The 23,103-nt window shown below is 39.6% G+C and overlaps 1 protein-coding gene across 2 annotated transcripts in view; it reads left to right on the forward strand.

Moving 5' to 3' along the window:
- UMODL1 (uromodulin like 1) overlaps positions 1-23,103 on the forward strand; it is a 52,165-nt gene that overhangs the window by 1,125 nt on the left and 27,937 nt on the right. For both annotated transcript variants that reach the window (XM_081858945.1, XM_081858944.1), the window contains exons 2-6: positions 14,016-14,258; positions 18,126-18,287; positions 19,256-19,371; positions 20,291-20,483; positions 22,453-22,575. In XM_081858945.1, the coding sequence (XP_081715071.1) occupies positions 14,016-14,258; positions 18,126-18,287; positions 19,256-19,371; positions 20,291-20,483; positions 22,453-22,575 (837 nt within the window). The remainder of the gene's footprint in view (positions 1-14,015; positions 14,259-18,125; positions 18,288-19,255; positions 19,372-20,290; positions 20,484-22,452; positions 22,576-23,103) is intronic.

The raw sequence follows: 23,103 nt of genomic DNA on the forward strand, positions 1-23,103 counted from the left end.
TAGATACAGTAAGCCTGCAACCCCAGGAAAGGAATAGCCTCGTAGGTAGAGCATTAGACTCTTAATCTGAAGGTTGGGCAAAAGATTCGTGCATTGCAGGGGATTGACTAGATGACCCTCATGGTCCCTTCCAGGTCTACAATTCTATGATAACTTAGGTGCGGGTTATGTTCTGGGGTGGGATTGCCAGAGTAATTTTCTCCAGAATCCTGACCCCTTTCCACCACTTATTTATTTATTTCCATTCTTGTAAAGCTGGATGTGCACAAATTAAATGTGTGTAAATTGTGGGCTTACTATATATTGAAACCAAGAGGAAGAGAAATACAGTAAAAGCATCCCACCCACTTCTAAAGGCTACACATAGTTAAAGGCCAATTAATAAAGTTTTTGTCTGGCGCATGAAGACAAATGATGGCACCAGGTTGTCCTCCCTGGGGAGAGCATTCCACAAGCATGGAGTCACTGCAAAAAAGGCCCGTTCTTGTATTGGTGCCCTCTGGACCTCTTGTAGAAGAGGCACATGAAGAAGGGCCTCAGATGATGATCACCGAGTCCAGGTCGGTTCATAGGGAGGAGCGGTCCTCGAGGTATTGCTGTCTTGAGCTATTTAAGGCTTTATAGGTCAAAACCAGCACTTTGAACTGGCTCCGGAAACTAATTGGGAATCAGTGTGGTTGGGCCATGACTTACGTCATTTTCTCAAACTGTATTGCCCCTGTGAGCAATTCCGCACTAGCTGAATTCTGAATTCTGTACCAGCCACTGAATTCTGTGCCAGCGGAAGTTTCTGAACTGTCTTCAGACATTCTCACATATAATGTGTTGTGGTGATCTAACCTAGAGGTTAGATTTTCTGGCTCTCTCTCTTCCCACTTCTCTCCCCACCCCACCCTGTCAACCCCATATTGCCTATTACAATAACGTCTCAGACTATAACCAGGGGAACTCGCTGAAACAGTTCCTGTACCTCTCCTGTGGGTGCTATTGCCAGTATAAGAGAAAAGGGGGGCATTCATGGGGAGTTCCAGCCCTTCTTTTTCTGTATGTTCTTTTGTTCCCCATGAAAATCTTTAATAAAAACATTTTTAAAAGACCTTAACCACTTGTTCTCACTAGCCTAGCTACTGTACTGGAAGGCAGTTAACACACCACCTGGGAGGACTCTCTCTCTCTCTCTCTCTCTCTCTCTCTCTCTCTCTCTCACACACACACACACACACACACACACACACCACAGGCCAAAAGCACAATAATGTACTTACAGTTGTTTACATATTGCATTTATATTTTATTGTTTAGCCGTTACAAATTACTAAAAACAAATTGAGACTTAGAGACTGTCTTCCATCTGCAACACATTAACTCAGTGGACATCTGGGTTGATGTGCATAGAATTATGGCAGAGTATTTCAGAGATGGATGAAATCCAAAGAAAATTAGCTATGTCACAATTTTATTGAAGTAAAATTGATCTGGACACATACAATCCTGTTGATTCAAACGGGATTTGCTGTACAATCTGAAAATGCTTAATACTGAATTCTGTGGAACTGCTTCTGAGTAAGGTCTACCCAACTTCCTTTGGTTTATGTCCATTTTTTTTTGTAATATACTGAGCTATCAAAACGCTCCTGAGGTACAAATTCTAAAATTTCAAAGCAAAAATTCCATTTTACTTTTAAAAAAACAGTGCTCATACCATAAGTGTAGAGAAGTCAAACGCACACCCTGAAAAAAGTCAATGAAAATGGTAATTGTAAACATTTTTTCTTCATTAGTATAGTAGTTATGTACAGCTGTTATTTTCCTGTTAACAAGGCTTTAGGGATTAGGTTTCTTGGCAGGACTTGCAGTATAGTAATGGAACACCATTTCTCTTGATTGTAGTGTATAAAAGGTTTGTGCATATAACATTCAGAAGGCTTTAAAGAGAAAACCTTAGGCTTATTTTGTGTGTGTCCTCAAAATGTAAAAAAACCGAAACTGCTCCCTGCCAATAGAAAGCTAGCATATCATGGATAAAGATTTTATTCTAGCATTCTCTCTGCTCATAGAAAGTTAAAACATTACGAAGAAGTCTGAACTAAGAACCAAACTAGACGTGATGTAGGATATCTGTAGAAAGGTTTTCTCATGGTTGGTTTATTGTTAAAGCGGCAGGGGGTGGGGGCGGGAATCGGGGGCCTCAGCACAGGGGAGGAGTTTAACATTTTCTTCTGCCATTTTCCTGATCTAAATTATCTCACTAAAATGCTATTTGTCTCATGTGGATTTAGCAGACTTTCTTTTTTCTTTTTGGAGGGGGGGGGTGGAAGGAGTGATATAATCAGGGCTGGCCTGAAATGTTTTGCTGCCGGTTCCACAAATGGATTGGTAGGTGATGATGAGACAGCATCTTCCGCTGTGCCTGAGGGCAGCAGGCTACTTAGAGGGAGTGAAGGATAGCACAACTTCGTCCTTCAACACCTCACCAAAATTTGCTTCCCCCTCCACCTGCCCCCTGCCCACTCAAATAATGCAGTGCGGTAGCTGCAATGCCAGAATGTGTTTCATGAGCACAGCAACACATGGGCAATACTTTCTGGAGTGCATGGCTTGGGCTGTTTGCCTCTCTGTTGATCTGGTCAAGTGCCTTTCCTAAAGGCACTGTTGGCAATACATTGCAGAAAAACAGCCCAGGTCAACAAGAAACAAGCACTTTTGCCTCTAGGGCACCCCAGCTCAGAAGGATGGGAATAGTGCAACTGGGGAACCCTCAGCGGAGGCTTCCACCTCTGCCTATTGGTAGGGCTGGTGCTGGGCTGCATAGTTTCAGTCAGAAAAATGGTGGCAGCAGCAAGGGACTGGATTAAACCTCCCCTCCCCTCGCATTGCCGTCTCAGTCTGATTCTCCTTAGCATGCACACATCTGGACACATACAATCCTGTTGATTCAAACGGGATTTGCTGTACAATCTGAAAATGCTTAATACTGAATTCTGTGGAACTGCTTCTGAGTAAGGTCTACCCAACTTCCTTTGGTTTATGTCCATTTTTTTTTGTAATATACTGAGCTATCAAAACGCTCCTGAGGTACAAATTCTAAAATTTCAAAGCAAAAATTCCATTTTACTTTTAAAAAAACAGTGCTCATACCATAAGTGTAGAGAAGTCAAACGCACACCCTGAAAAAAGTCAATGAAAATGGTAATTGTAAACATTTTTTCTTCATTAGTATAGTAGTTATGTACAGCTGTTATTTTCCTGTTAACAAGGCTTTAGGGATTAGGTTTCTTGGCAGGACTTGCAGTATAGTAATGGAACACCATTTCTCTTGATTGTAGTGTATAAAAGGTTTGTGCATATAACATTCAGAAGGCTTTAAAGAGAAAACCTTAGGCTTATTTTGTGTGTGTCCTCAAAATGTAAAAAAACCGAAACTGCTCCCTGCCAATAGAAAGCTAGCATATCATGGATAAAGATTTTATTCTAGCATTCTCTCTGCTCATAGAAAGTTAAAACATTACGAAGAAGTCTGAACTAAGAACCAAACTAGACGTGATGTAGGATATCTGTAGAAAGGTTTTCTCATGGTTGGTTTATTGTTAAAGCGGCAGGGGGTGGGGGCGGGAATCGGGGGCCTCAGCACAGGGGAGGAGTTTAACATTTTCTTCTGCCATTTTCCTGATCTAAATTATCTCACTAAAATGCTATTTGTCTCATGTGGATTTAGCAGACTTTCTTTTTTCTTTTTGGAGGGGGGGTGGAAGGAGTGATATAATCAGGGCTGGCCTGAAATGTTTTGCTGCCGGTTCCACAAATGGATTGGTAGGTGATGATGAGACAGCATCTTCCGCTGTGCCTGAGGGCAGCAGGCTACTTAGAGGGAGTGAAGGATAGCACAACTTCGTCCTTCAACACCTCACCAAAATTTGCTTCCCCCTCCACCTGCCCCCTGCCCACTCAAATAATGCAGTGCGGTAGCTGCAATGCCAGAATGTGTTTCATGAGCACAGCAACACATGGGCAATACTTTCTGGAGTGCATGGCTTGGGCTGTTTGCCTCTCTGTTGATCTGGTCAAGTGCCTTTCCTAAAGGCACTGTTGGCAATACATTGCAGAAAAACAGCCCAGGTCAACAAGAAACAAGCACTTTTGCCTCTAGGGCACCCCAGCTCAGAAGGATGGGAATAGTGCAACTGGGGAACCCTCAGCGGAGGCTTCCACCTCTGCCTATTGGTAGGGCTGGTGCTGGGCTGCATAGTTTCAGTCAGAAAAATGGTGGCAGCAGCAAGGGACTGGATTAAACCTCCCCTCCCCTCGCATTGCCGTCTCAGTCTGATTCTCCTTAGCATGCATGTCTATTTTGACCTTAAGAGCAAAAATATAAGATATTGATAAAGAGGACCTCCTACATCAAACTTAAATTGACCCTAAAAACCTTTCCTCTGGCAGGTTTTCCTGCACACAATTTTTTTCTATACTGGGGATTTGTTAAATCTATTGAGGCATCTGATCAAGGCCTGTATTTTAAAATGAGCTTAAAGATATATTTGCAAATGTTTGTATGTTTCATGCCAGGCAGAAACCAGCTGGCTAAGTACTTTGGCAGTTGTTTATCTTCCTGCTGTCCTGAACAAGGGCCCCCCTGATTTATAGCAGTAGCAGGAGACAAGTTTCTCAAAGTTGTAAAAGGCAATTACAGGCTGGGAGCAAATGTTACACTGACCCTACATATTACAGAATACAATCAAGCTGCAAAAACACTAATTAAGAGTTGGTAAATAGTAAGATTTATTGTTTTACAGAAAATAATACCATGTGCCTCCCACCAGACTCTAGCCATATTTTCCTAAGGTTTAAGGTATACTGAGAGAGTTAAAGTGCAATAAATTTTGGGAAGAGCTAATGGGAAAAGCAGCTGGCTGGGAAAGGGGGGTGTAAACTAAAGAGGCTTCTTTTGAAGCTGTTTTTTACTGAGTTCCTTTTTACTTTGCAAAGGCCTTTTCTTCTAAAAAGCTATCTGTGTTATGTATGAGATTTGTTGGCTTAATGTAATTAGGCAAAGGATTTAGAAAGTAAGAAATGTTAGATTCTTATGTTAGATTCTTATTTCATTGATGGTGTGTGAGAATGTGAACCCAAGATCTCTGTTTAGATAGAATTTAATACCACGAGCCATTTGTTTTAGCCATTTGTTTTGGAATGCAGGGGCAACAGGGGCAAAAGGTGATCTGGTAATTAAGGTGCCTTGTCGAGGCAAATGTAAGATATATGGCTACTTGTCTGCCATTTATGGATAGAAGGAAATATAGCTCTTTGTCTCCCATAAAAGATAATAGGAAATGGGTGTATCTTTTATTATTGGTTCTAGCAAACAGCCAATAGGAATTTCAACCAGGCTGATTGGACAGAGGCAGCCAAAGGAGGAGCAAGGGGGCTGGGCTGAGGAAATATAAATGCTGGCCATCAGGGCTGGAAGGGGCAGAGCTTTGGTAACCATATACCACTGTGCCTATCATTTATTTGTCTGACAAATAAATTATTATTTTAATTTCTCTATTGCTGCGTTGAATATTTCATTCCAGCTAAGCGTTAACCACAAGCAGGGTGCTACAGTATTATTTCCCTACTCCCAATGAACTACATTTTTGAAAGGTGTATAGCACATAATATATTTGACTTAGTCCTTAAAGTCTGTTCTGAAGTGGTTGTAGGCTTCCTCTAAGGACGTCCTTGGAGCTGTTCACAAACAGTTGACTCTTTTTTAAATATCACTTTGTAGTTTCAGTTATGATGTGATGGCCTAAGCATCTTTCAAGACCTGGTGGCTGTCATTGTAAAAAACTTATTTTAGCATGTTATTTAAGCTTGAAAGGGTGGTGGATAACAGTTATACAGTGGTACCTCGGGTTACAGATGCTTCAGGTTACAGGCGCTTCAGGTTACAGGCTCTGCTACCCAGAAATAGTACCTTGGGTTAAGAACTTTGCTTCAGGATGAGAACAGAAATTGTTCTCCGGCGGTGCGGCAGCAGCAGGAGGCCCCATTAGCTAAAGTGGCACCTTAGGTTAAGAACAGTTTCAGGTTAAGAACCTCTGGGATGAATTACATTCTTAATCCAAGTTACCACTGTACAAATGAGCTGTCAGCCAATTTGATAGAATCAGCTCTGTATCTGATGTGTTGCAGAGGTGAAAGCATTTTATTTATGTAGATTTTTATCTTTATCATTCTTGACCACAGGGTGGGTTACAAACATATGCAAACATTGCATTTCACTGGATGAGAAGATAAAACTAATGTTCCAATTAGTTACATTTCTTAAAACCAATAGCTGCTATGAAATTGCAGTATTTAAAAGCACGGGGGGACTTGGAGCTGATAGCAAAAAGATTAAACCATTACTGCAAACCCCACAAGTGCCCCTATTTTCCATGGACATGGTTTACAGAAGCCATCCCTGTTTCTGATTTGATCCCGGAATGTCCTGCTTTTTCTATTTTCATGGGAGAAATGTTGGAGGGTATGGAGTTATGTGACTCCCAAGCAAAGATAAGTAACTATATAACCTTTAGAAGACATCTGAAGGCAGCCCTGTAGGTATAGCTATGTTTTTAAATGTTTCATATTTTATTATGTATTTATATGTAATAAATATATTTATTATATATAAATACATGGCTGGGGCAGCCTAGTCAGATGGGCAGGGTATAAATAATAACATTATTATTGTTATTGTTATTGTTATTGTTATTATTATTAAATAGGATGGATGTCCCAGTTTTCTTCAGATAAATTTTGGAGGGTATGTTAGTGCCAGCTAGACTTCCAAAAGGAGGGCATACCACTTTCAAGGTGTCGCCACTAAGAAAATCCATTCTCCTGTCTATATATCTCAGCACTACAAAATAATGAATAGATTGGAAGGAAGCACATACTGTTTGATGCACCCTGGGGTGGATAAAGTTAACAATTTTCTTCTCCCTAAAGTTTGAATGAATTTAGGTAAAAAATCCAGGTATATTTAGATAATGGATGCTTACCCCATTCTTGTGTGGGTGTATAAAGCCTGTGTAGAACTCTGAAACAAAGGCTGTCAGTAGCTGAAAATACTGTTGAATTTTCTTAATCCCTTTTAGCAACTACAAAATCCTATATTTCCTTATAGGTTAAATTTCCTTGAAGTAGTTGCTATTGATGTTGACAAGAGAGCTTATCAGATTCAAGCTTAGCTTCTGGTAAATGCAAATTCACTGTCTTATACTTAACTATATTTGTAAACCTGGCAGTTTTGCGGCTGCTACTGTGCTTTATTCAGCAGTATTAGCAACTGAGCCAAAATAAATCATAATTTTAAAAAAGGACATGTAATGAACACAGGATATGAATTGCCTGCGGGATCTGCCCCTGATAGTTCACAAACTGTAATTTATCATTTAGCTCTTTGCAAGTGAATCACCCACATGAGAAAAATAAAACTATTCCAAATTCAGTTGTTGGTGTCACACTGCTTTTGAGTATTTACATGTATAAAACAAAAAAATACTGGTGTTTTTGTTTACAGATATAAAAAAACCCATAGTAAATGGACACTTTATAAATATACTAATTTGAAAGCAGATATATGTTTGATTTTGTTTTTATAATCATTATGTAACATGTTTTACTTGAATGCAAAAGTATGGAAAGGATAAACAAGTTAATAAGGTGCTATGGGAGCTGTGCAGGTTACGGCTTGTTAAAGTCAGAGCCTTGAGTTACATGCGCAGAAGAAGATGCAAGGTCATTTAGAGAAGGTCATGTCTTCTCAGTGTCCAACATTACAGAGGCTTCCATTAATTTACATTTCCACTGCTTCTCACTATCTCCAGTTATCCATACCTCCCGCCCAAATACATGCACATCATAGGCCAGCAATTATACTACAGTAGTGCCTCGCAAGACGAAATTAATCCGTTCCGTGAGTCTCTTCGTCTTGCGGTTTTTTCGTCTTGTGAAGCACGGCTATTAGCGGCTTAGTGGCTTTAAGAAAAAGGAAACAAACTCGCAAGAACTTGCAAGACGTTTCGTCTTGCGAAGCAAGCCCATAGGGAAAATCATCTTGCGGAACGACTCAAAAAATGGAAAACTCTTTCGTCTTGCGCGTTTTTCGTCTTGCGAGGCATTCGTCTTGCGAGGTACCACTGTACAAACAAACTTTGGATATTGATCGTAATAGGAACTAGCAAATAAGAGAGTTTTGTTTAAAACAAGGCTTATAACTTATTAGGATGGGTGTAATAGTTTTTAGAAGTGAGGAGATATGCAGATAAATATCCTTAAGCTGGTAGCTGTGCTGTCTTTATACATACCCGAAATTATTTTCAGATCAGCTTAATGAACTTATGCCGTTATGGGCCATGTGTTAAGCACGTAGGCTAGATAACAAGGCACAGACAATTGCTCTTCCAAAACAGATGAACTCATCCCTCTCCATCTATTTGCTTCATAAGGATAGAATCTGCCTAACACATTTGGAGCTAGTTAGGGGTAATATGACAGCGCAGTTCAAACTCACTGATGAAAAAAAATATTATTTGGGTACCTGAACTAGGGAAGTCCCATCTTCTTAAGACTGCTGGGCAGTGGGCAGTGGTGGGGTGTGATAGGCCTTAGAACCCAGCTGCTGGCTTCCAGGAGGGAGGTTTTGTGATGGAGTGAGATGACACAAGCAGAATACATGAAATGAGAATGAGTTTGCTGTATTGTTTTTGGTCTGAGTGCAGATTAAGAATGGGTTGTCCATTAATACTACTCATTTCAGAACATTCTTTTCTTTTACGTTCTGTAGTTTCCTACAGCACAACAGAACAGGATGGTGTACAGCAATATTCAGTTCTTCAACAGCTGATACCATTTAATTGAATGGACAAGTTCCTGTTATTTTAGTATCAACATTTCAGTTTTAGTACAACAAATCCACCTTATACCACCTTTCACTTCAAGAAGAAAAAGTATTATTCCCTGCTACTCTGGGTACTTCCAAATGGCTTTTATTTTTCCTTTTGCTGTGGGGGTGGGTTGGTAGGTGTGCAGCCAGGGATCTGACACCTGCAAGCCATATTGGGTCTGTCTTAATCCTAGGTAATTCTAATCAGGATGGTCTAGAGGAGATCAGAGAGGTGGGTTTGTCCAGAGAGTGGTGCAAATATAAAAGCAACCAATACTTACAACTTTGTATCTTCAAGTTTTGTTTTGTTTTTTACAGTTAGTGTTACCAGCAAATAGTGGTCAGTAACAAACCACACAACCAGTATCTGAAGAAGTGTGCATGCACACGAAAGCTCATACCTAGAACTAACTCAGTTGGTCTTTAAGGTGCTACTGGAAGGAATTTTTTTATTTTGTTTAAACCACACAACCAATAAACAAGAAGCTGCTTTATGGATGAATTTCATTTTACTTTGCATTCAAATAAATGTACATAAAGAAATGAAGGAGAGGGAAGAAAATAGAAATGGTTGGGACAATTGAATTTAGGGAATGGAAGGAAAGGTTCAAATATTTTGGGTATCATGATAAGGAATCCGAGGTGTGAATTGAACAGAATGTAACAGATTTTTAGAAAATTAAGACAAAGGTAAAAGACTACCAATCATATCCAAGAAGTAAAAAAAGGGTAGGAAAATCCCCCACCTGACAAATTATGCAAAAGGGTGTTGAAAATATTTTCTGTTGTCCAAAATGGCTGGCAAATCTATTTTGAGTCCTTCACTGAAAACCTCTTTTGACTTGTTTCCACGGCACTGAAACATTCACTATAGTAACCGTAGCCAGGGGGGAATCGCATCCTCAGGGGATATGAAAGCTCCTCTTAAAGGTAAATGGAAACATTGCACAATCAAATTCATTTATCTTTTGATTGAGACCACTTGCAGCACAGAATTTGAACATGCATATAATGCTGCAAATAGGACTAATCCTACAAGGAAAACCAAAATACTTTGTTCCCAAGAAAACTCACGTGCATGCTGTAGAAGTTAAAATGAAAGGTAGATAAGGCTAAGAAAACCAAACAGGGACTGGTGCTGCATATGAACTCCTGTCCATAACAGGAGTTCTCATCTTATTGCCACACAACCTTCATGTCCTGCCAGGTCTAACTTCAAACAGCTCTGCTAAAAGTCCTCTTTTCCATTTAATCACACACAGTGTGCTATTTTTGAGCTGTAATTCAGATGATACTGTTGAGGTGATCTTTCTTCTTGTGCTTTTATCCAGAAAGACATTTGCAGCATGTTTCAGAGCCACACATTCTTCCCTTACTCATTCCACGCTCCCCTAATCTCAGGGAGCAGATTAGAACAAAGGAGGGGGCACAGAGAGAGACTAGGAGGTTGAGAGACAGAGACACAGAGAGAAGGGATTGGCTCTGCCAACATGCCCCCCCCCCCCGAGATTACTTCCCTCCTAAAGGAGTAGGCCCCTCAACGGCACACAGGTTCCCCATGATGAAACATGATGGTGGTTTCACCCTCTGACTCTTAACTACTCCTGCTCTCCCCTAAAGAAGTCTCTTCCCTGGGCCCAGTTCAATCTAGACTACATCCCAGCTTCCATTGCTTCTTTCACAAGGGGTTGGAGCTACCCTCTAATCCTGCTGACCCCCCACCCCATGCTATACTCATGTACTTGTTTTTAAGACCAGTCGACTTTCGTGGAAGCTGGCTACAAATAAGTGAGGTTTAATCAGGGTGTTATTCTGCAAGCGACTACATCAGGTTGCCGAGGACCAGGATTAGTAATTGAGATGCAAGCATTCCGTGGGGAAAGCATTAATGAACCTCCACAGGCAAGGCACTGCCTAGATTCTCTCTTTGTTCTGAGGCCAATCACTTTACCTGTACACTAAGGAGAAAAACGAGGGCATTTCTGCTTTATTTCCTAAAATCTGGATGTAAAACCAACTGCTATTTTGTTCCCTGGGAACAATGACATTGCAAAAAATGATGAGGACCTTTAATTCAGTGGCTAGGATCCTTGCTGTGTCCGTCTTCATTCTGTGTACCACTACAGGGCAGAGAACAGTTAACACCTTTACAGGCAAGTAGCAAAACACTTTACTGATACCTACGTAGTTTCATGTTTAATTTTAATTTGGACGCAGCACTGAACATTGCTCTTCAAAAATCTACTTTTACCTCAGGGACCATTTATTTTCAGGATAACTCTTTGATTCATCCTAGCTGATTGGCAATTATGGATTTAGTGCTTGGTGTTTTTTGGATATAGGATTCTGGGTGGCAAGTGAAGCAGCTTTTTATCATGAAGCGCCTTGAAAAAGATGCGAACCAGGGTCATTATGCTATGTAAACTATAGACCAGAGAAACTGCCTCTGCAGAATTATCTGAGAATTTGTGGATGTAGAGGTTTTTCAGTTCTGTTTCTAGCTCTGGAATCCTGTGATCCCGTTCTTGATTGGGGTGGTGGTGAGGTTAGCTTAGTAAGCAAGACTGGCTAGGTCAGTTGTGGTGAGGCCTTCAACAAGAGATGTGATGAACAGGAGTGAAGGATGTTGCGCCTGCAAATGTGTGTGCTGACCTTTGTTTTCAAAACAGTTGGTTGATGGGTCAGAACCATGAAAGGACCCAGAATACGGCCCTCATGGGATCACCATGCTGCTTAGCCTAATCATGGATAGGAACAATAAGGCTGTGTAGCTCTTCTTTTACCACTGTATTCAGATCAATATTTAAACATTGGTTTAATTTCTTATTGACCCTTATCATCTAGACTGGGCTATGATTTCTGAATAATTAGAAATATTTGCTGTTCTAAAAGTCTATCCTTAAAAGTTGAAAGCTTTTGCAGACAGCTGCATTCTGAATGAATTAAAACCAGTAAAAAATTTTTTTAAATTGTCTAGTAGCACCTTAGAGACCAACTATGTTTGTTCTGGGTATAAGCTTTTGTGTGCATGCACACTTTTTTAGATACCTTAAAAACTTAGTTGGTCTCTAAGGTGCTACTGGACAATTTTTAATTATTTAAAATTTATTTTGACTGCGTCAGACCAACATGGCTACCTAACTGAATTTAAAACCAGCAGTTTCATTACAGTGGTAGCCACTATGAATCCTATAAGATTGTAGCTGTGCGGTGGTGGTGGTGGTTGTGTAATCAGTATCATTGGTTCAGAATGTCAAGATGTTGAGAAATAAAACCGAAGCTACATGCTTCTCCCTCTCCCACCCATGCTTCTGTTCTATAAGGCTATTGAATAACACTGTGCCCTGAGCTGCTATTTGCTGCAGGAGGCCTGACTTATCTCATTATTCGTAATTTGTCCCAACATTAAAAAGTGGAGACTTTGAATCCTCAGCTAGTGTACATAACTTTATTCCCAGACATTCTTCAGTAGCCTTCCAAATACTGAATTTTGCAGAAACTTATTCATAACAGAATGACAAAGGAGAAAAGAAAAACAGGTGGATAGGAAAAAAGAAGGGTAAATATGTGTTGGCATCACCCCAAAGGGGTGTCATTCTTTCGCATGACATTTCCACTGGTTATTTGCCGCAGTATATATATCATGTGTTATTTAACCAATTACCGTAAGTATGCCATGTGTAATTTACTTTACCTGCTGTCTTCACACATTGTTAGCAGTTTTAGTCTACTGAATACGGTATATTTTTTTACCCAAGAACAATATTGCAAGACTGTAAGACATTTGATTCACATAACCTTTGTCACAGTCTCCAATGGATGTAGTAAATCAATATTTCCAAGAATCATGATATATTCCTGTTGCAAATAATCTGTGTTACAAACTTGGAAGTTTTCTGCTATTGCTAGTTGACAGGATAGCACTTTAATTTTCAGAAATATGTTTGCTTGCACAGGTGAAAAAGTACTGCCAAGGTGATAATCAGTCCATAATAATAAACCTAGTAATCACCTTCTTACGGTCATACTGGAAATTTCAGCTTGTAGCTGGTTAAAAGAATCCATCCAACAAAACACATTTTAATTAGTTTAATGGCAGTCTAATCCTTGTGTTTGGAAGCTATAGAGCAGTAAATGCTAATTTGTAAACATTTTCTGAATTGTCCCTAGCAACCCTACACAGGGGAATTGTCCTTCTCTGAGTGCTGAACAACTCTATGCTCTGAACTCTAGGCTGTAGGACGGGTGGGATAGATTTTGAATAAATACAACAACAACAACAACAACAACAACAACAACAACACAATACTTAATAAAACAGGATTTTAGCAAATGTATAAGATTGCTGATCACACTTGGATTTCCTTCCAATCTTTCTGATTGATGTACACATAGTTGCAAGGAGATCCCATTTTGCTATACACTTGGCAATATAATAATAATAATAATAATAATAATAATAATAATAATAATAATAATACCCCGCCCATCTGGCTGGGTTTCCCCAGTTACTCTGGGTAGCTCCCAACAGAATATTAATAATAATACTAATACTAATAATAATAAAGTGACAAAACATCAAACATTAAAAACTTCCCTAAATTTCCCTGCTTAGCATTAGACATAGAATACCACTTCATTCAAGGAAAGCAAGTTGAAAGAAAATTTACTCTTCCTTCAAAAACATGAAATAGAACTAAATAAAGATTTTAAATGTTTAAAGTTACTTCTATCTTTACATTAATTCTTGCACTTGTTGTTTATTGGCCTGGCTGTCTTTCTTCTGGATCTCCAGATCTTACTCCAGATCTGGATCTCCAGATCTTACTAAAATCTTTTGAATTTTTTCTTAGAGTACATGAAAAAATAGATCAGACCTAGACATACTCATTCTTACAGTAAATCAACTGAAATTCATTGGCTCTACTTTAAGCATGATGGGAAATCTGGATCCAACCTAATCTGTTTGAACACACACACACCAATAACAAAACAGTGGCTGGTCACCTGCAGTTGTTCCCAAGTACATTGATAGGTGAGTGCTTTTGAAAAATCACCTACTGTGTCACTAATTCCTATATCACTCTTTCTTTCTCTCTAGAGAAAGGGCTCTCCTTGCTCAGCTACCATTTATGCAATTATACTATAGACAAAAATGTGAACAAAATGGTTGCCTATCGAAAGTCGTATGAAAAGGAAACACTATGCGGAGGGTGGATTCCGTGGAGGACTTGCACCAAAACCTATTACAACGAAGAATATCATCCTGTCACCGTCCCAGAGAGTATGAATCTGACAGATTGTTGCAGTGGGTATGAGCAAGTTGGTCTCTACTGTGCCTTATGTAAGTATTCAATGAAAAATGAAAATTAGAAGAACTGCAAAAATACGACACTAGAATACCTGCAGATGCAGCTTTGAGTCAGCTCACTCCAACCTGGGCATGTGGGCTTTCAACACAGTGGGACATGAGACAAGTTAGCTTTGTACACACTTAACCTATACCAGAACTGTGACTTTTGCATATAGGCTCTCTTTATGCGGCTGTGTGTCAGCCACAGTAATCATTACAGTTTATATGTGTCATGAGGGAAGCTGTTGGGGCCCAGAGCTTGCTCTTGGGTGAACTATCAGCGCACAGGTAATCTTCATGCTCAGGCTGTGTATGAACAAGTCTCAACGAAACCTGTGGGTTTCAGCTATTTTAAGGGGGAAGTATTCACAGGCCAGATCAATTATTAAATTATTACTGCTCTGGCAGCTGAGGTTCAAATAGATCTGTATAAAACAGCATGCCATTTGTATCTAAACTCTGTTTTAGTTGAAAAGGCTTAGTAAAGATAACCTGCTTTCAGATTAGGCTCTGGAAATTTTGTTGTTACCTGCTTGATGATCATATCCAAAAGACGTGTTGCATTTTGTATGTCTCATATAACACTCACTCACTTCTGTTATCACTGAGTTCATATTAACTCAAAGGTCTTTTTTAAAAAGTATCATCATCATCACCATTAATAGTTTTTATTTAGTTTTAAATGGGGTGGCATTTTTTTGGGTACTAAACATAAATGTATACCTAAGCAGCAACACAAAGCAGAACATATTCTGTAGGAACAAAATTTCCATTAGCCTGAACAAGGAAGTGCTGTCTCTCAATCTGCCCTTCCATCAAAATAATCTATCAAGGAAAAGGAAGTAGAATATTTTATATGAAAGATTAGCACATGCTATTAGCATCTTTGAAGGCAAAATAAATTAAGAGAACCATTCTGAGGCCTGCCTCTAAAATAGTAATGGGTAAACTCCCAAGCTCAGTTTTGGTGATTCCAAGTTTTCTTGAAAAGTGATACGGGGAAAAAGAATAAGAAGAAGGGGGAAGGAGGGAAGCAATCTGGGAAAAATTCCTATATTTTGCAGGAGTCTCATCTCCATTTGTAACACTGGTGCAGACACTCTTGTGTTTCTGCAAACATATATGTGGATTGTCAGATTGCTCCCTGGGAATGGAAGTTTCCAGCACTTGTGATGGTGGACAGCTGCTTGAACATTGAACTGTTTCCCCTCAAACAATTGCACTTGGGAACATGAGAATGTTGGGGACAATAAAACATTGTCTTGTTTGGTAGAAACAAATTGACCCAAATAAAGAAAATGTTTATCAAATGAATGGAAGCTTATTAAGATGGTCTGGTCACATAGTTTACAGCAGTTGGCCAGTGAGATTAGGTGCTTGGCAATAAAAATAAAATGTGTTTTGTGAATCTGCCTACAAAGAATATGCCGTTTTTGTTAATGTCATTTCATAGTAAGCAAAAGAGCTGCAGTCATGTGCAGAAATAACTATTGCAAAGGTGCCTACAAAGCAGTTGGGCTTGTGTGGTCCATTGAATGCTGACTGTACGTATGCAAAATCTTTTCTAGCTGGAGAAGAGCATCTGAGAGAAATGCTGGCTGAGTCATAAGATAGCTCAGCATTACAAGCTTAACAAAATTATATTCTGAGTCACAGAATTGTAGGGTCATCTAGTCCAACCCCCAAATCAGACAATTAAGAACTTCAGTGACATGAGCTTCTACTCTAAATGTGGGCAGGCACCTAGACAGAAGTTGCCCTAGGGTCCTGGTGGAGCAGAAGCTCTTCTTGTCATTAGGTTAAAGAAGCTTTCTAAATTCTGAATTTCTTACTCATTAGGGCTGTCCCATTAAGCTTCAGCAGTGAATGTTTCATTTGTCTCCTTCAGACCGTTCTTTCTAGACCTCAGAGCCTGAGTCACAGCTTCTGTGAATGGTAATGCACTGTCTAGACATGGTCTTAAATAAATGATGAAAAGAGGAAGTTGACAACTAGTGAGATGAATTAACAGCATGTCACTAAACTACGGTTAATGTTTTCTCTTATGTTAGAACCCAGACAAAGCTAGTTTGACTAAGTGATTGGAGCTCAGAGTTCTGTGGGGCTCTTTGGTGAGAATTTTCCCTTGATACATTTTCTACAATCCCACTGGAAACCATAATTTACTTCTGCTTGGATGGCAGACTAAGGACCAATTCACACTTTATGTAGCAGATACGTTTCCTGTTTGTCTGCTCTGCGCGTCCACACACACATTCTAATGTCAGAATAGGGAACATATGCTTTGCTTAAACTGTAAGCTTGTAGGCAAGGCTGTGTTATCTTTTATCTGTGTACAGTGTCTCATTCTCATGGGCTATTGGTACATAAATACTATACCAGTGCTGCAAATCCTGCTAAATTAATTAACACATAGGGAGAGTGAATGCTCACAAGGAAGCTATGGATTTCTGGTGCATATCCACTGCATAGACATGGTTCACCTATAACAATATTATAGGGGATTTTGAGGAGACCAGCAGTGGACACACAACAAATACATCAGCCTCAAAAAATATGGACCAGCAAGTGGGAACTCTCTCTCTCTCTTTGGGTGGTTTATATAGGAAATCTGATCATATATTTATGAATATTCACTCTGTCTTTCTTCATCAAAAACAGTAACATTAACCCTGATGGTCTAAAGTTTTTCAAATCAGTTTACAGATTTAAAATAGTTCTAAAAATAAATAATAAAGCACAATAAATATTACAAGCGCTTTGTCATTCCATTCTCCTTATATTAGTTATGATGGAGCTTTCATGCATGTATACCGTACACATTTTTGCCACCCTTGTGAGTAAATCAGGAAGGCTTCTACTCACCGAAGGAACATGTCAACTAATTTCCACCTTTTAAGCAGTTGCTTGACAGATGGCTCGCTCTGGGAGTTGCTCGTATAACAATTATAGCTTGATAGACTTTGACAGGGACATGCTGGATGTCTGTCTTTGTGTTTGGCTGATGTAAGAATGAAGACCTTGACATTTCAGATTAATGCTTTCTATGGCTCTGAGCCAGAATTGGTACACAACCCGGTTCCTTGTGCTGATTTTTCAGGGTACTTTTGTGGCTGTGACTTGCTACATGTTTGTGCCATCATTTGCAGATTACATAGGCTGGATCTACAGGCATGTTTATTTAGCTTGGACACCTGCTGTTTCCTCTCAGCCATACCACACATTTACAGCACATGACTTTGCTCAGAGGTGGTTTTAGGCGTGACTGGGGAGGTCACACTGGGCACCCCGCTGCAGGGGGCACCAAAACAACGCTTTAGAGTGGTGTGAGGAGGTGAGGGTGCCAAATTTTAGTGTTGCACAGGGCGTCACTGAAATTTGAGGGACCAAAGTCCACCACTGCTTCCCTCAAAGATTCATGGGAAGTGTAGTTTGTTAAGGGTGCCAAGAATTGTACATCCCTAAGGGGTAAACTACATTTCCTATGATTCTTTGGGAGAAAGCTATGTGTGTTAAATGTGTTGTAAATGTATGATGTTGTTCCCAAAGGAGCTATCCAAGCTGTATCCAGTGTTGTTATGAGGAAGATAGAATAGCTTTAATGAAAACAAATGCTGGCTAAGATCCAAAGTACTCAGTGAGTTTCTTGATTAATAGTCCTCCTCTCCAAAGAAAGACATTCAATAGCATCTTGAGGTATGGCATGGTGGGGTAAGCAGTGCATGTGTACATGTGGTCGGAAGAGAGGAATAAAAAAATCCTGCTAAGCCATACTCAAGCTCTTGGACATGCCTAAAGTAGAACTTTAAATCCTTGCTAGTAGATGCAATTTTTGTTGTTAAATGTCTTGTTCTGTAGCCCTAAACAGTTCCAGTGAATTTGCCTCAAGACCTGGTGCCTGTCCAACAAAGGAAGCAGAAGCGTTAAATATTTCATGCACATTGGATTTGGATTGTCCAGAACATAAAAAATGCTGCGAGACATCAAAAGGCACTGGCTGTTCTGATCCTGTATCAGAAGGTACAGTACTGACCAACATTTGCCGCCTTCTGACAGGTCTGTGATCAGTAATGTTGTGGTGAGGCGTGGCTTAGAGTACACACAGTGCATCAATGCAGGGCAGTCAGAGCCTAGATGTAGGTAGACTAATATCCTTAACATTATTCAATTGTATTTGATATTAATAATAGGCATTGTAATTTTATGCAAGGCTAGTGCTTGTCTGTCATCCCAATGCCTTTGCATACATTGGTCAGAACACTGGAAAGGGGAAACAGGCCCTCTTCTTAGGAAACAGTTAGGCAGTTTGTTAACCCTTATACTTTCACAAGGAAATTTCTAGAAGGGACCTGAAATATTCATGTGTCTGTGGCCTTTCCCTCCAGCAAAAACAGCCCTTTATCTACTGAAGGTTGCAGTTTTATGTTAACACTTACCTGGGTCTTCTGAGTACTCATGCATGGGATAGTTTTGTATGGTGGTGGAAGGAAAAGGCCAGATCATATTGTCTGTAGAAACACAAAGTCTAATTCCTAATTTATTTAACAGGGAAACAAATTTGCCTTAACTAGGTGAGTAAAGATTATGCTTCTCAGATAGCCTTCCTTCTAGCTTTTTACCTTTTAGAAGAGTGTCACTGATCCGAACACTTGAAAGACTGATAGAACAATTGTATGCATATCTACTTAGAAATAAGTCCCATTTCCACAGGGCATAGAATTCCAGTCTGAATGTGTGTTTAGGTGGAACTTTGAAAACCCAATAAGAAGAATTAAAACAGGTTTATAGAATCTAAAACAAATACAGTACAGTAAATGATTGCTCAGGAGCTACACTTTTGATAATCATTTAATAGTTGAGACTAAGAAATCAGAAGGATGTATCACTGATTTGCTGAGCAGATTAAATATGGCTGTTGTAAACTGAAAACCTTTCCATTAATATAATGTTAACCCTCCATATAAATGGTTTCCTCTCTTCAATTCCAGAGCAAACAGTGTCAAGATACTGGTATGATGTGTCAGTCCTGGTGAAAATGGATTTTGATGAGTTAAAAAGAGTGGATCCAAAACTTCTGAATCATTCACGGCTTCTGCACTCTATGGTATGAATAAATACAGTAGTCTTCATTCTAATACATACAGTTCTGTTGATTCTGTTGTAATGGTGCAACAGAACCTAAATAGGTTCCATGACTACCACCTACTGGAGAAGGCACAAATCATCTGAAAAGACATCTGTACTTCCTCCTTAACACACATGCACTCCTCACATTAAAAGGCATAGGCTCCTATAAGTACATGCATGCAATCTTCTTTTCATTCCTTTTCATTCTACTCAAGATACACCTGAAGAGGCACATAAGGCTTCCCCTTAAATATATACTGGTAAGCTTGAAAATACCCATTTTTTCTCTCTCTCTCCGACCTTTTGCTCTCAACGCACAGAGCCAGACTTTTACTCTGCGTGAATCTTGATCAAAAGCAGGGATTGCTTGTGAGTATTTTCACAACCAACTAAGCAGCGAACGCTTGGTGTGTAGAATGTAATTAGCAAAAACTTGGTGTGCCAAAGGTGTTTCCTGCTTGGCAGGGGGTTGGACTCGATGGCCCTTGTGGTCTCTTCCAACTCTATGATTCTATGAAAGGCAGAACTATTATGTGTTACGTTATAAATCTGGCTTCTAAGATCCCAGAGTTTCAGTAGCAGGTTCAAATTAACCCCTTACATGTTTAAAGCGTGAATAAGAAAGTTGCAGGACCATGCCAGCTAGCCCACCCCTTGCTGCCAGAGAACTTGACAGCCATGGTCCCACTGGCCATGTTCATTGAGCAAAGTGGCTCTAGGCACACACTGCGATGCCCATGCAAGGATGATTTGGGGGTCAAGCTTGTGGCCTTTATTTCTTGACTAATTTTGATTGTACTATTTCCTCCATGTGTGTTTAACACGAAAGGATTAATTGCATGACTTAAGTTTCACACAGTTATGTAATATATAAAAAGAGTTTCTTCCTTTTACAGATTACTGGCGCACTATGGCCCCTGGATGTCTCAGTGTATCATATTCGTACAACACAGGCAGAACCCTATACAGAGACATTGGTTTCCCGGGTTCTGATTGGACTGCAAGAGCTGGTTCCATTGGCAAACGTTTCTTCTTTGTTGAAGGACATTGTGATGCGAGTGTATGAAGTTATCGACATAGTTGTCCAAGGTTGTAACATTTAAAATATATCTGCCATTTGCATAGTTTTGAGGGAAGAGTTACGTAAAGCTTTACGAACTTAATTTACAAATGAGAAATAGGACCCTCTGTAAGGTACTTTGTAAACATGAGAAACTGGGATCCTTAGGCCGAAGAGGAAATTGTGTGGATCCCATGTATAATTTGCAATGTGTGGGTGACATTGACAAACCTCTCTTTCACACTGTGAGACTTTCCAGAAGCCCTTTTTGTTTTGGGCTTTCAGCTGCACAAAATACTCTCGAGATTCTGCTCAAGGATTTATATCAACTGCTAAGTAGTCTCAAAGTTAGCTCAGATTTATATAGCTATTTTGGGATTTGGCCTAGCATGTTATTTTATCTGTGGGGTGGTTGTTGTTTTTGTGTGTGTGTCAAAACCAAGAAGTTTGTAAAGCCTCTTTTTTACATTTAATTTCAGCAAAAGGAAATAAATGTTCTTAAGCAGAATTCAATGTCTGCTGCAAACAAGAAATTTGTATTAACCCAGGAGTTCTCATAAGGATACTTCTGAGAATGAATACAAATGGATACACATTTTAAGCAATCTACCAAAGTATAAAGTGGTAGGAAATTTTGGTCAAATAAAATGTGCTTTGTTTTTCAATTTGTATTTTTCCCTTCTGGCTATAGCAAGTCCTTGAGAAGTTTTACAATAAAATCCATTTAAAACCAATTAAAAGCCACATAGACTATAAAATTAAAATGAGTGGCATAGAATAAAAAGAACATTAAACAAGCAGACCATTTTATTGCACCAAAAGCCTGAGGCGGGGTGGGGAAATGCTTTTAAAAAAATTTGTTGTGAAAGGAGAGCCTCCCTCAGAACCACAGAAGATGGTACTGAGGCTGGCTAACCCTGATATAACTGCCCACACTTTCCCAGCTATCAATCACCTGAAATTAGGAAGCCAGGTGACACATTTTCCTTTCCTCACAATGGTTTGAATTTAAGCTATGTAGACAAAGGAACAGGCACCGCCGATCAGTTTGCCTCTGTAAACCCCTCTTCCTTTGCCCACGCACTTTGAAATCAAATTATGTGGCAAGCACATGGGGTTGTAGCCATGACTTCACCAACCCAACCCAAAATATTGCAAAAGGGGGTGGGGAAAGCAGCCTTGTAGGCCTCGTGGGTATACGCTGTACAGCAGCTGAAATGAAGGCATATAGAAGAATGCAGGGGCTGATTCCATTATTATTAAAAATGCAAGATACTGTGTTTTCTAAACACAAAAACTGCTGCTACAGTCTTCTTTGTGCTTCCACTTCTCACAATATAGTGGTGGTGGTGGTGGATGGTTTTTTTTATATAAAAAAAATCTAAAGTCTGCATCAGCCTTAAAAAACAAATAACAAGGCAGAGCTACCACCGAAAAGGTCCTGCTCTTCGTATTCATCAGCCTTGCTTTCAAAGATTGGGGCATTTAATCAGGGACTGTCCTGAGTACATGAGCTTATGGAAGGGTACATAAAGACAAGATGAAACCAAGTCAAGCTAAATACATATGTTACATAGCTGCCCTCTGCCTCTGAACATTCTTTGAAGTAAAATGAACAGCATTATAACTTCCCATCTATAGGCCAAATGTTAAACTGAAAATAGGTAAATGTTAAACAAAGGCAGGTGTAAATGGACAAATGCAAAAGCACACATTATTGCCAGCAGAGACAGTGATCAGGGATGATGGGTGCCTTAGTTCAACAATACCACATTGGCTACTCCTGATACATGCAGATACCGATTTGAGCCTTGCCTTGCTCACACTTACATAGCCAAAACTACCAACAACACATAGGAGAGGGCATGGATGAAAAGAAAAATGCCACAATTTTTGTTGCAGGTTCTATTTGTTCAATGAATAGTTAAAGCGAGCACTTCTGAAGAGGGGAGTTCTGGGAGTTGCTTTGTAAGTCTGTTCGCTTTAATATTATTTTAGATGCCACAGACTCTGGTCCAGATTCACTCAATTTTCTATTTAAAATTAGAAATTCTTCTGTTTCAGCTACAAATTCAACATCTGCATCACAAGAACTCAGCAGACCAGTGGATTCGAAATGCTGTAAGTTATATTTTCTTTTTAAAACTATTACCTTTTGCAAACTCTTTGTCTAAGGGAAATAGTGCATGGCCACCTTTTGGCTCATTTTTTCTCAGAGGCAGTATGGAGTGGAGCACCACACAAACAAAAAATAAGTCCTAAATGAACATAGTAGGATATTTTATTTCTCTCCTGAAGTCTGCCTGAGTTCTGATATCTACAGTGACATCTGGTGGCTTGTATGAAGAAATCAGCCATCCATTCCATTACAGATTTCTTTTTTCACAGACTCGTTTAATTCCTTTTTCACTGTGAAGAAAACTAATTTAATGTGCATGTGCATTACTTGTTTTCTCATCACATGACTGCTCAATACAGCTGAATGTGCAAACTGTAGAATGTGTTTTAATAGGTAGGCGAGGTTATATTGACTGCAATTTATCCCACCAGGTGCCCACGCATGTGGGCTGAACAGAGTTTAAAGTCCCATACTTAACAGCAGAATGTAAGTACAGTGGTACCTTGGGTTAAGTACTTAATTCGTTCTGG

The sequence above is a fragment of the Podarcis erhardii genome (genome assembly GCF_964252035.2).
Source record: "Podarcis erhardii genome assembly, chromosome: 4".
NCBI lineage: Eukaryota > Metazoa > Chordata > Lepidosauria > Squamata > Lacertidae > Podarcis > Podarcis erhardii.